Source organism: Protopterus annectens, chromosome 2.part0 (assembly GCF_019279795.1).
Source record: "Protopterus annectens isolate FY-2018-M chromosome 2.part0, PAN1.0, whole genome shotgun sequence".
Taxonomy (NCBI): Eukaryota; Metazoa; Chordata; order Ceratodontiformes; family Protopteridae; genus Protopterus; species Protopterus annectens.
Window position 1 is genome coordinate 572,156,630 of NC_056728.1, and position 14,364 is coordinate 572,170,993.

The following is a 14,364-nucleotide window of genomic DNA, read 5'->3' on the forward strand; positions in this document are numbered from 1 at the left end:
TGCAAAAATCCCTACCCAGTAACAATGTCCAGACACCCTGTGCCAAGAGGTACCGGACTCCCTGAAAAAGAACCCTTAGGAATAATATGCGCTGAATGTCCACAAGTTACAGAGGTCTAAGATTTGACAAAGAGACAGGGAGAGAGAAAACCTCTATGGACTCCTTCAGTAGTAGTCTGGGCCTGTCACAAAAGTTATTTTGGGAATACTTGATATGTAAACACTTTTTGGGGGGAGAAGACTATACCAGCTTTAAAATGCCACTAACTGACCAAAACCAGGACCCACTTGTTTTTGCAATTGGCTCTCCAAATAAGGCTGAAGATGGAGAAGCATCTTCCCAAGGGCAAAAGCCGACCATGGTCAGGACTGCTGCAGTTGGGTTAAGAGAGCCTTCATTGTGCCAACTTAACTGGCACTACAGAAAGTAAGACCATATGATGCTTCAAAGTGTATCTCAAACTTCAAAGAGGCATGTTCTGTTAATGGCTGGGCATGCTAGAGGAAAAGGATGATCCAGACAGGGTGTAAAAGCCATCCACAATGGTGTGGGACTATTTCCTCATCAAGAGGTCATTCACTAGTTCCTTAGAGGCCTAGGCAAAGAGAACCTCCTCCATTACTAGGTATCATAAATCTCTCTAGAATTAGTCTTTGGCTTCATTTCCTTTACTCCAGAAATTTGTAGAAGACTTTATGAATTCAAGGCCTCTTCAAAAGGGTGGTCATCTAAAGAGAAGAAGTGTCACATTGGAAAAGGCTCATTGTTATTGCCTATTGCAAAAATAATGGCCTCTGGGTCCTCAAAACTCTGCATGGAAGCCTGAGTGGAAGTCAAGTCTCCTACAATCCATGAAAATGATGACCAAGATTGTGCACAGGCTCAAGCAGAAGCATGAAGATGATGTCCTCATGCTAAGAAATCAGGCAGCAAGGAGTCAGCACTCAGATATGCACATTCCAAGCAAAGAAAATGAAAAAGACAGGACTGTACAGGCCCAGAACTAGCATCAAGCCATATTTCATAAGGGTGCTGTCCAACGCCTATTCTGCAAACTCCTATCAAACATTATTTGATGTCTGAGCTCAGCACAGACTGACCTAGTGTACAACACTTGAGCTAAGGCAACACACCCTACTGGGCCGAGGGAAGACTGTGGAAGAGGAGTCTTCAGACTCTGGTACTCCTGGGTGACTCTAGTGAATGCTCTCTGTGATCAGGCTAGCCAGTGGTTATCTTCGGGCTGACTGCAGGATCCTCCCAGTTCCTCTGGAATGTACCCACAGTGAGGAAGCTGGGCTGTCTTCCTTTCAGGCTGTCAACCTCCAAGACAGAAGACTGCTGTGGTGACATAAAGGACATTTTAACAATGTACATACTCCAAAGAAGGCTAGGTTGCAACATGTCCTTTGAGTCTTACTCCTTGTGACTGTGCTTTTTTGAATAGACCTTGGGTTGCAAAGTTGACCGTACCATCCTTGAGGGAATGAGAGGGTCCAAAGGCTTCTTATTCTGAAAACTGCTGGTGTCACTGCCACTTATGGCATTGCCTTATGTTGTATTCTTCCCTGAGGCAGTACAGGAAATGTGTTCTTCCATGAGACAGAGCATGCAATGCTACTCCTGGTCTTATCTAGTAATTTAAAGGTCAAAGGGACATTTTGCATCAAATGTGGAAACTTTTCACTGCGTATCAGGATCAAGCTCTGAACAGTAGGACTGAAAGAAAACCGGTGGACTTTGAGGCTAAATACTCGTGTAGTTGCTGTATGATGTCATGGAATGCAGTTCACCAGTCCTCTCCCACAAATCACAAAAGCTTCCAAAAAAAAAAAAAAAAAAAAATGGTTGGCAGACAGAAAGAACATAATTACTAACCCCAGCATCAGACAAAATAAAATCTCATGCCACAGAGTAGAATAATCATTCAGCGCTCATATGGCAGTAAACACATTAAAAATGCTGCAGTGAATCAGCTCCTAAAGATGTGGCACTATGGAACAGATGTGTGAAATGAATACATGCTTCAAAAAGGATTTTTCTGGCAGTTTAACACCTAGGACTAAGATCATAAACTGCTAAAGAGCTTCATCCTGTAGTTTTCAGTCTAATTACATCAGTCTTCATACTGTGTAAACTTGAATAAATGAAAAAAAACCCATCAAAACACTAAGCTCAGTGAATAAAGAAAATGAAAAATACAAGGAAGGGAAACATAAAAGGTTGTTACAGCTGCTGATCACTGGGTGATCAGGTAATGCAAACTGGGCTGCACAGTACTGTTACCTCATGCTAACATACAGGTAGAAGTGTAAGGGGAAGAATATGCCTTGGAAAGATTCACTCAATTTGATTTTTCTTCCCTGCAATACATGCAAAATGACACTGACACAGAAATGTATTATTTATGCATAGCCATGAGATTGAGTTATCAAACACTATGTACACTAACAATTTCATGTTTACCTGTTCTCCTCTGTAGATAACGTACTCTGCATATGCTAGCCCATTTACACTCGGTCTGCCAATGACAGAATGGTGGCCTGGTGGTGCATGAGCCATCTTCATTGTACTAAACTGAAGGAATGATTTTCCAAGTGTGACTCTACAAAACAGCATTTGTCTAGAAATAAATAAAATACATAAATTAAACAGTTGCTCTTTATAGGGCATAAAAAAATTATACTACAAATTGCTAAGCTCCATAAAAGCAATAGAAGGGAATAACTTGTTATGTTACCCATATTTAAAACCACTTAACACAGAACACTTCCACCCTAATTTCTTTTTTTTTAGCTCCCATTCCACTCACCACTCATGTCCGTCCACAATGCATAAGCCCATATAAACCTTATCCCCTTATTTTCAGGGAAGAGGTGTAGCTGAATGCTACTGTAACCCTCCAAGTGGGTTGGTCCTCCCTCTACAAGGAGATCATATGGTCTACTTCCCATAGGATTGGTGGATTACCTCTCAACCTCTGAGCAATAAAAAAACATAGTATCGGGCTGTAAAATCATAGCAGTGTGTCAGAAAGAGTGACTCTTTCTTTCACAACAGGTCTTCATATACTAGACTCAATATAGTTAGTGACAGTCAATCTTTGTACAGGTTTAGTTTCATTACTTAATAAGAATGTACTTACAAACAGATGGATCTGACTTTATGAGGAACAAAGGTAATCTAGGAGGAGCAGGGCTAAAGCTGAGGGCCAAAATCATAGCTCTGTGTCTGAATCACTGCAGATGAGAAGCAGTGACTGTTGGGCTCTTTTCCCTTTCTTTATTTTTCTGCTGTCCAGGGGGGGGGGGGGGGGGCAAAATCTAGTGTGACCCTGCAGGTGGGGCTCATTATCTCCCAGGAGAGAATAAGCTATTAGTTGTCATTCCCTAGACTGTCACTCACTCCAAATGAAAAGAGGTGAGAGGTGGCCATCAAATGCATGGCTTAAGTGGGGATTTTTTTGGATGCAGGGACCAGTAATCCCTAACTGGAAAGATTAGTGACATCACAGGTTTTACTGCACATGATGCCAACTCACTCAGGTCTCCCAGTCATCTCAGTGGGCTGGTAGCCTGCTAGCAAACAGGGACACACTCCCTAACCTTTACTCTGGTGTTCTTCAGCTGCCAGCAGAAATCCCAGTCCACCCCCCACACCGGTGGGTGAGATAATGTAAGCTTCTAATTTCACTGCCAAATGCAGAGCTCCTTCAGCAACCAAGTCACTAATCAAAGTTTGTAAGACTTGCTCTTTGACTTGGAATAAAATTTAAACCCAACTTAAGAAAGTGTTAATTCATCTACTTTTCAGTTACAGAATGAATAATTATAGTCTCATATCTTACAGGTTTAAATACTGTCAGAATGTCCTGTAGGTCCATTACTTCTTTTTCCTCTGGGTGGCTGACTGAGGTTTAGAAACTAAATGGCAGATTAAGTTAAATGCTGACAAAGTCCCAGGTCTAAATGAATCAGTAAACATTGTTTTTTTTAAAAAAAAAAATACGTGAGTTTTGTATATAAATTTAATTTTTGCAACTTTTTATGTGTTAATTACATTTGAAAAGTGATTGGTTACTTGTCCTTATTTAAACAGATGTGTTAAGTGACTTGATTATTTTCTGAAGAAGTCTTTTAGGAAAGCGTTATTAAACTGTTTGACCGCTAAAATTTAATCGCTTCCTGTTTTATTTGGTGGTGGTTTGTGGTGAAAATAAGTATTACGTTTATCATTTGTACCACCAGAAATACTTCAAATCCAGCTTACATTTTGAAATAGTTGTCTGCCAAGATAAGTGATTTATTACTGTTTTTCCTGCATTTCTGTGTACTTTTTAACTTAAAAAACAAAAAAACAAAAAAAAATCCTTGTTTTCCCACCTTTCTCGACTAGTTTAGACCAGTATACAGGCTTTGCTGTATTCTGGTCTGTGGTGTAGTTCCTGTGTTGTCCATTGCCTTACTTGGATAGAAGGAAGTTTCTTTGCTCACCAGTGGGAGTGGGGAGCCTTGAGCAGCCTATCTGTCCCTGAAGGAGTGACCTCATCACAAGAGCTTGTAGTAATTGGTCGTTTTGGACCATTTCCAGCTCTTTTGAAGTTCCCTGTTTAAAATCCGCGTTTGCGCGGCTTTGTGCGATTGTGCGCATAGCGCAGCACCAGTTAAACAGGCTTAAAGTATTCCTGGCTCCGCCAAGTCTGCACTTCAATTTTTCCCTTAAGAAAGCTCTACTTTCAACAAAATCAGTCTATTTGCTTTATCATAAGCCTAGCACTTGCTCCTAAAACCTTTCTTTTAAGTGAAGCACCCTTAAACTAACATAAGCACTACATCCACCTACAACCCGTGCTAATACCCACTTCCCTTCAAAGTCATCTCTCTGACCCAGTTACACATCACCCCTTATACTATTCTAGCATGTCGAGTGGTATATTACTGACGTCCTCTCCAGTTCACCTGGTTAATCTGGGAATCCTGAGACAATGTTACAATTGTCTCATGTACACAGACAACTCTCTCCTCCTCCCAACAAACACAAACACATGTGAGAGATGCAACTATATAGCCAAACTGGAGGCTGAACTCTCTCAACACAGGACTAGCAAGACCAGACAGGAGGAGAAGGTAACCACACACACAACAAACCCAGTCTCACATAAACAAACCACAACTGCAAACCAACACAAAGACATACTCGGAGGCTCTAATAAAAAACTTACCGAAACAACAGAGGCTCCCAAAGCAGACATCCAAGAAAATACCACCACAAAACTCTGCACAAGCAACACATATTACACAAAGTCGGTGTGCCAAACAATCACAGCCCTTAAGGCGAAACACCATGCCTGATACACTAGTAATAGGTGACTCTATAGTCAGACACACTGACGTCCCGCTTACCAGGATGAACAAAGAGAGGGTAACGGTGAGCTGCTTGTCGGGAGCTAGGATCCGCCACATAACACAAGCACTCAGGTCACTCCAAAGCAAGTACAAATATGACTCCGTCATTGTACATGCTGGCGTGAATGACCGGAGATGTACCTCCTTGGACTACATGAAAAGAGACATAGAGGAGCTCTCTGATTATGTAGCCCAGGCCGGTATGACCCTGACCAGCATCTTGCCCTCACCAAGATTGATGCCACAATACAAAGACAAGATGATCAGCTTTAATAATTGGCTCAATTACTGGTGTCATTCTAGGGGGATCCAATGTCTGTCTGCTTGGGATGACATGCTGGACAAGCCACGCTGCTTCGCAAGGGACGGCTTGCACCTGTCACCACTGGGCTTTCGGATACTGGCTAAGGCTCTTGCCACCCCCATAGTGCCTTTTTTAGGCAAGGCTCAAAAGATAAACCCACCACCTTAGAAAACAATAAAGGAAAAAAACTAAGGATAATGCTGCTCAATGCCAGAAGTCTAAATCTCAAGATGCAGGCTCTTGAAGCACTCCTCAGTATGGAGAGCATTGATGTCTGTGCAGTAACTGAAACCTGGTTCAAGGCTCCTGTGAACACCCCAGCCCTACCAGGTTATACCTCGTATTATGCATTTCGGCCCCAAAACCTGGGCCGAACCACAAAAGGAGGGGGAGTGTCCATATTCATTAAAGACACCCACACCTCCAGGTTAGTGGCAACGCACGAAGCATCGGAGACCATCCATGTGCAAATAACCGTAGGCAAAACTGCTATACAACTTGTAGCATGCTACAGACCACCCTCGCAATCTCAGGAACTCCATTCAGCCTTCCTGGAGACACTGGAGGATATGAATGTCTCACAAAATACCATCATATTGGGAGACTTCAACTACCCAAACATAGACTGGGTGCATTACTCAAGCCCCAACACCCTAGCCCAAAGGTTCCTGGAATTCATCAACTCAAATGCGATGGAACAACTAGTCACCTCCCCCACAAGGGGAAATAATATACTTGACCTGATCATCACAAACATGGGGACAAAATGCTCAACACCAGAAGTATACCCCTCACTAGTGAGATCAGACCATAAACTAATAACCCTAGATATTCATATCCCACCTCCACCCCCAGCACAAAAGACCACAGTGAGAAACTTCTCAAAAGCCGACTTTACACTCCTTAGGACTGAAATGGCATCCTTCAAGTCCCCTGGGCCAGTGGAAACCACATCCCACGCTGTTGAATCCTTCAGAAATGCTTTCTACGGGCATCTCCAAGAATGCATGGATCATGCAATCCCAAATAAAACCAAGACCCTTTCCAACAAAGGCAGGCATCCTCTCTGGTGGACCCCAACCATAAACAAACTTTATAACAAGAGAAGGAAGCTACTGCAAGACAGAGCAAAATCCCATAAAGGGAAGGCATCCCTGATCAGCACTAGCAAAAAACTATGTTCACTAATAAAATCATCAAAGGCCAACTTCGAGAGAAAAATCGCTAAGGACACTAAAGACAATCACAAGGCCTTCTTCAGTTATGTTAGAAACCTGGGCGGAAACCCTCAGATATGTGCAGAGTTAGTTCATAACGGCAAAAAATACACTGAACCCACAGATATTGCCAACATACTGGCAGACAGGTTCAGTGCAAATTTCTCCCCTCCCTCTCCCCAAAAGACGAAATAAATATCTCAGCTGAATGCAACCTCCCTGAAATCTCAGATGTCCAGGTGAGAGCTGCCCTCAGCAAAGCTAAAAATACAGCATCCATGGGACCTGACGGTGTCCCGGGTTGCGTGCTACGTGAACTCCTAGAGGAGCTAAACCCGCACATAAGAACACTGTTTAATCTTAGCCTTGCTACAGGATACGTCCCTGAACACTGGCGTACAGCTACAGTGGTCCCACTCCACAAAGGTGGCACCTCTACAGACCCCGGAAACTACCGCCCCATAAGCTTGACCAGCCTGGTCTGCAAAGCTATGGAAAGGATCATTATGGAACTCATAAACAAAGACATCAGGGACCTACAGACAATTGACCCTACCCAGTTCGGCTTTGTAAAAGGCAGATCCTGTCTTTTAAACCTGGTGTACTTTTTTGAAACAGTCACTAGAGCCATCGATGAAAGCAAAGCAGTTCATACAGCCTACCTGGATCTGGCAAAAGCCTGCGACACAATACCCCACTCAGGCATCATAGCCAAGCTCAACAGCTTAAATGTAAACCCGCTTGTCACAAAATGGGTTGCAAACTGGCTAAAGGACAGAACCCACAAAGTCAGAATAGTTGGAGCTATGTCAGACTCAAAGCCAGTCACAAGTGGAGTCCCACAGGGCTGTGTCTTGGGACCCCTCTTGTTCGGCATTTATTTCTCAGATGTGCAGGCAAACATAGGGGGGTTGTGGCTGACAAAGTTTGCAGACGACTGCAAACTAGGCGCCATAGTCGACACAACAGTTGACACATGCATCCTCCAGAAGGGTCTCACAGAAACAGACGACTGGTGCCAGAGCCATGGCCTTAAACTAAATGCCAAAAAATGTATAGTCATCCCCTTTGGAAAAAACAAAGTACCCACAAATTAGCACATAGGTGGTAATCCATTAAGTACGGAAAAAGTAATCAGAGACCTGGGGACCCAAGTTGACAGTGACCTCTCTTTTGACACCCATGTCGCCAAAGTGGTTAGAAAGACCTACTACCTTGCCCACCTTATCATGAAGGGATTCACATCCAGATCAAAGGATGTCATTGTACCCTTATATTCCTCCCTTATCAGGCCTATGATTGAGTACAATGCCCCATTTGGTATGTACCTCACCCGGCACCTGCAGCAGCTGGAGAGACCCCAAAAGTACCTTACCAAGAGGATCAAGGGTCTCCAGCATATGTCATATGCTGCCAGACGGAAAAGGCTCCAGCTCTATTCAGTAGCATACCGCCTGCTCAGAGGTGATCTGTGTCTTACGTACAAGGCCATGTCCAATTCAGAATTAATGGACATGCTCCACCTCAAAAAATCCAAATCCATCAGAGCCACGAGAGCTAAAGATCTAAACCTCAGCACAAATATGAACAGGACATGCTGGAGGGACAGATTCATAACCCAGAGGCTTCCCGCACTCTGGAACAGGTTACCTGTCCATGTTAGGCAGAGCCCCTCACTGACTCTCTTCAAGAGAAATCTGGACGAATGGATGGATGATCATAGATTTACCCCGGGGGTCATCTCTGTGTCATTGCTAGATAGAGGCACAGTAAACTAAATTTAATTTAAATTGTACACTTTTGTATCATTACATGGGGTGGCGAAAGCCACATACACTTTGGCTAGGTTTATAAATGCCCTAGAGCAGATAGCCTAGTACTATACTATGAAAGATCATGCCTAGTTTTATGACTGGTCTTCAAACACAGTGCATGTATATCCTGCTCAAAATAGCTTCTATTAAAACATTCTAATTGCATTTTTTTGATTCTCTTAAAATGCGTGCATACTTTTATTCTAAGTACATTTACACAAGGGGAGGTAACAGAGGGTTACAACTTGAGACATACACAAAATGCATACTACAGGTTGGTTTCCAGTACAATTCAGTAATTCTTTTCTTACCATCAACATCAAATATAGTCAAATCCATACAATTTACCCAATATTTATCAATAAGATTTGTAAATGTAAAACTAAATCTATCTGCAGTTAAAAAAACCTCAGTGATGGAGCGTCTGTGTCCTTTGCAAATAAAAAGTAAATCTTTAGTATCTGATACGAGTGTGGAATCCAAGTCTAACAGTTCCATAAACATATTCATATACACCAGAACAAAGGTAACAATCATGGCAGAATATTTATTTTATCTGATGACAAAATATTTGTCAATTACACATCTGTACCACCAGAAATATATATTTTCTAAAAAGAAAGTTGTTTTATCATACAAGAAATGGGTACATTTTCAAAGGAATAATTCAATGCCTCTATTATAACATGTCAATGTTTTATACTAGTATACAGAAGGTTCATGCCAACAGTTGCCCACTATAAAAAAAATGATCCACATAACAAATGCATCTTTTGCAAAACATTTCTGTGACATCTTTAGTATAAAAAATTCCAGTGTTATCACAAATTGCATGAAACAGCTATTCACAGTTTCACCTATACACTCCAAAAATCACTGACATTCTAAAAGAATCAGATATTGGTGGACAGTATTTATTTAACAGGAGATTATTATTTTCTGTAACTGTTCTAATTAAGACACAATGAATAAACACAAATGATAGCATATTTAACTTGGATGAAATACCTTGTGTTATTAACTGGGCTAGCTAGAAGGACTTCTTGAGTCCTGCTGCTATGCTGCAGTCAAAGGATGGCAAAATCTATGAAGGTGCTGGGATCTCTGTTGACCACAGATTGGAATGGGGTGCTACCTTATATGTTAACTCAGTTCTTGGGCATCCCTCCCTTTAGTAAAGAACAATGTCATGCCCAGAAGCAGAAATTACAGCAGAGGTGAGTGTTTCTTTATTAGCCAATTGTTGCTGCAAACCTTCACTAATGTCCATAGTTTTTGTTTCCTCAGTCCTGTGACCAACACAGGACATACTTGTGTTTCACATTTCTGAAAAGATGCATTACTCACACAGCAGAAACCTTCAAATCATACCCCTCCCCTTAAGAGCCAGGACGTAAAGAACAAGAAGTTATGTACTCACCATAACGTTCGATGTATGTAGTCCATCTCGCCTCACATTCTTACCCGTGGCTCCGACTCAGCTAAACTTTTCTAGCCTGAAGTCTTCTATTGGCTGGGCTAAGCAGGTATCCCATGCTGCACTGCTCCATATCCCCAGATCTAGTTTGCTGCAAACACTTATTCATACCCCATGCATAACAACAGCCAGTTAAAGAAGAATAAGCTAAAAGTGAAGGGAACTCTGTAATTAAAACCTAACCTCCAGATCCTCCAGGAAGGAGGAAAGTGGGAGGGTAAGTAAGAATGTGAGGCGAGATGGACTACATACATCGAACGTTATGGTGAGTACATAACTTCTTGATGTTATGTAGTCCAATCGCGCTTACATTCTTACCCGTGGGACAGCGTCCCTAGCACCTACATCCTAGGGGGCTCATAGGAAAATACTCCTGAGTACTGTGGAACCAAAGGAAGACCTGCCCCTAGAGACCACGTCCAACTTGTAATGAGTAACAAATGTATGAGGAGAAGCCCAAGTAGCTGCAGCACAAATATCATCCATAGACAATCTGGCTTGATAGGCTGTAGATGTAGAAACAGCCCGAGCAGAGTAAACCTTGACCGGAAATGGCAGGTCTTTCCCCCCTGCGGAGTAAGCGAAACAGATGCAACTGTATATCTATCTGGATAGGGTGATTTTGGAGACAGGGGACCCAATTTTGTTTTCCGAAAAGGAGACAAATAGTTGATCAGATTTTCGGAGATCTTTTGTTCGGTGCAGATAGAAACGTAAAGTACAGTTGTGTACCTACGATAAATGTAGATGTTCGAGTGTATTCACTGTTGCAGTCATTACACTTGGGTTATCCTGCTGGCAGGCGACCCATAGTCGGCCCGAGTTCCAAAGTCTTGGTCCGGCTTCGGTTTCTGTCGCTTCTTCCCTGACGTCAGTCCGATGAAATTTTAATTCTGCCTTGTTTGAAAAATGGGGAAAGAATACTGGCAACTCAATAGATTGATTAAGATTAGACATGGACGCCACTTTAGGAAGAAAGGAAGGGTTTGATCTAAGAGACACCCTGCCCTTGTGAAAAATAAGATATGGAGCTTTGATAGAAAGGGCTTGAATTTCTGAAACTCCCCTGGCTGAAGTGATTGCTATTAAAAAGGCAGTTTTCCAGGTCAAGAATTTTAAATTGCAGGTAGCTGCAGGCTTGAAGGGTGGTGAAGTAAGGGCTTGTAGGACAAAATGTAGATCCCAGGATATAATAGGTTCTGAGACCGGAGGACGGAGTAATAGAGTGCTCTTCAGGAAAGCCTTACAGAGTCTGTGAGCCATCAGACTGGGCTCATTAGCAACATGAAAGTTAGAAATCGCTGCCAATTGAACTTTAATGGAAGCTGACGCTGAGCCCTGATGGAAAAACATAGACAAAAACTCCAATACTGAAGCAATTGGGGCTGTGTAAGGATCAATTCCTTGGGTATGGGCCCAAATAGAAAACCTCTTCCACTTGCTAGAATAAATCTTCCTAGTAGAGGTCTTATGAGAGGAAGATAAAATGTGAACTACCTCAGGTGAAAACTGATGAAGCCTAACTAACGATGGAAGTGGAGTAGCCAGGCTGTCAACCGGAGGGTCCGCAGAGAGGGGTGGAACTGTCCCGACATGTGTGTCAGTAAATCTGGTTGTGGGTCCAGAATCCAAGGAGTGTCCACAAAGTAGGGTTGGACAAAGGGGAACCAGACTTGACGAGGCCATTGTGGAGCAATCAGAATCATTCTGCTTCCCAAGGATTGCGCTTTCTGAATCACTTTTGATAGCAAGGGAAACGGAGGGAAAGCATAAAGCAGACAGGAGGGCCAATCGTGAACTAGAGCGTCCCTGGGTGACTCCCCCTGTGGGGGGATCAGCGTGAAGTAGCTGCTGCATTTGGCATTGAGGGGGCTGGCAAAAAGGTTGCAGCAAGGCTGATCCCATCTGCTGAAGATTCGTTCTGCAACTAGACGATTGAGGGACCACTCGTAAGGCATCAGAATAGCTCTGCTTAGCCTGTCCGCTACCATGTTGGACTTCCCCGGAATGTGCGTTGCCACCAGACACCGTTGGGAAGATACTGCTCACTGCCACACTCACATGGCCTCTCTGCACAGGGGGTAAGATCTGGTTCCCCCCTGCTTGTTCAGATACCACACCACTGAAATGTTGTCAGAGTGTATTGCAATAGTCCCTAGAGGTAGAAAGCTCTGAAGTGCCTGCAATGCAAGTAACACCGCTCTCATCTCTAGGATGTTGATATGCAGATGTATCTTGTGATCTTGCCACGTGCCTTGGACTGTCCTGCTGAGATAATGCCCCCCCACCCCATCTGGGAGGCATACGAGGTCACTGTGGCAACCGGGGTGGGTGGAACGAAGGGTTTTCCCCTGTCCAGATTGTTGGTGCAAAGCCACCAACTGAGATCCTGTTTGCATCTGTCCGTGAGCAAAATAGGGTTGGAAAGTGGAAGTTTTTGGAGAGACCATTCAGCAAAGAGGAGCCATTGAAGGAGCCTCATGTGCAATCTCTCTAGAGGGACCAACATAATAGTTGCTGCCATGGTCCCCAGGAGTTGAAGAACCCATCTTGCCTTCGCTTTCCTCAGGGGTATCAGGGTATGCACCTGTTGCTGTAAGACTCTGATTCTTTCCTGCAGTAGAAATGCTCGCATTCGAACTGTGTCTATTTCTGCGCCTATAAAAATGACATGCTGTGAGGGCAACAAGGTAGATTAGTGTTGACAGAGAGTGATGGTAGCGTCCCTGGTTTGGATTAGTAGATGCCTGGTGGGGGTGGTAAGGAGCCAGTCATCCAGATACGGAAACACTTCGAATCCTTGACATCTCAAGTGAGCTGTCACCACCACCATACACTTGGTGAACACCCTGGGGGCTGTGGTGAGACCAAAGGGCAGGGCTCGAAACTGGAACTGCCTGGCTCCCAGCCGGAAGCATAGGTGACTCCTGTCCATTTTTACATGGTAGTAAGCATCCTTGAGGTCGATGGAGCACATCCATACTTCTTCTCCCAACAATGGGAAAATCGATTGTAGTGTGACCATACGGAACTTGGACTTCTGTACATAGTTGTTCAGTTGGCTGAGATCTAATATGGGTCTCAGGTCCCCTGTTCTTTTCGGCACCAAAAAGAATCTTGAGTAAGTCCCTAATCTGACTTGGTCTGAGGGGACACACTGGATAGCTCCCTTTCCTAGCAGCTTTGAAACCTATGAAGCTGCTTGATCCCTTTGACTGGGTAGAACGTCCGGGATTTTTCTGACTGGAGGGGGGGGGGGGGTCTGACGAAAAAGGAATGACATAACCTCCGGAAAGTATTCGTAATACCCATCGGTCCTGGGTGATGCTTTGCCAGGCTTCCGGGTATAACGATATTCGACCCCCGACTGGCTCCGGAGAAGCACAGTCGGGCATCCCATCAGGAACGAGGGTAGGGAGAGCCGCGAAAGGAATCGCGGTCTCCCAAATTGCGGGGGCCCCCTCTGCCTCTAGGGCGGCGTCTCCCTGAAAAACCTCCCCCTCCTCTGCCTCTGGAGGGGGACTCACCTTGTGCGCCAGGAAAAAACCTCTGTGATTTTTTGAACCACATCTTCCCACCCTGCTGGGCCTTGGGGTAAGGCCTAGAGCGAAGGGAAAAACGGACCCCTACAGCAGACAGGGTCTTTCCTTCTTGTTCACACCTGGTGAGGGTGTCTTTCACTTTGGTTCCGAACAAAGAAGAACCGTCAAAGGGGGCGTCAGTGAAAGAAGACTTGAAGCCCTCCGCGAAATGACAAACGCGCAGCCAGGCTTGCCTTCTAAGAGCGACTCCTGAGCTTGCTGCCCTACTCGCTCCATCAGCTGCATATGAAATGAGCCGCATGGAGGAGTTAACGATGGAGATGAGGGTAGACACCTGGGCGTTAACCATCTGGGCCACCGCCTCAGGAATGTTACCCGCAAGAGTACCTCCTAACTCCTTGAGGAGATCTCTCTGGAGCCAAGTAAAATGAGACGGATAGTTCAGCAACCGTAAGGTAAAGGTTGCTGATGTGAGGGTACACTTCCCGTACCGGTCCATGGTCCTAGACTCCTTGTTAGGAGGATGGACGGAGGAAGAAGTCTCTGCTACTTCCTTCTGAGTGGCCGCCGCCGCCACCACCATGGCATCCACAGGGACTCCTTA

General features: G+C 44.2%; 1 protein-coding gene across 1 annotated transcript in view; it reads right to left on the reverse strand.

The window, feature by feature from the left end:
• The window catches only part of TNKS (tankyrase), a 2,150,186-nt gene that overhangs the window by 120,832 nt on the left and 2,014,990 nt on the right, over nt 1–14,364 (reverse strand). Inside the window, exon 26 of the mRNA XM_044060937.1 lies at nt 2,468–2,624. Coding sequence (XP_043916872.1) covers nt 2,468–2,624 — 157 coding nt within the window. The remainder of the gene's footprint in view (nt 1–2,467; nt 2,625–14,364) is intronic.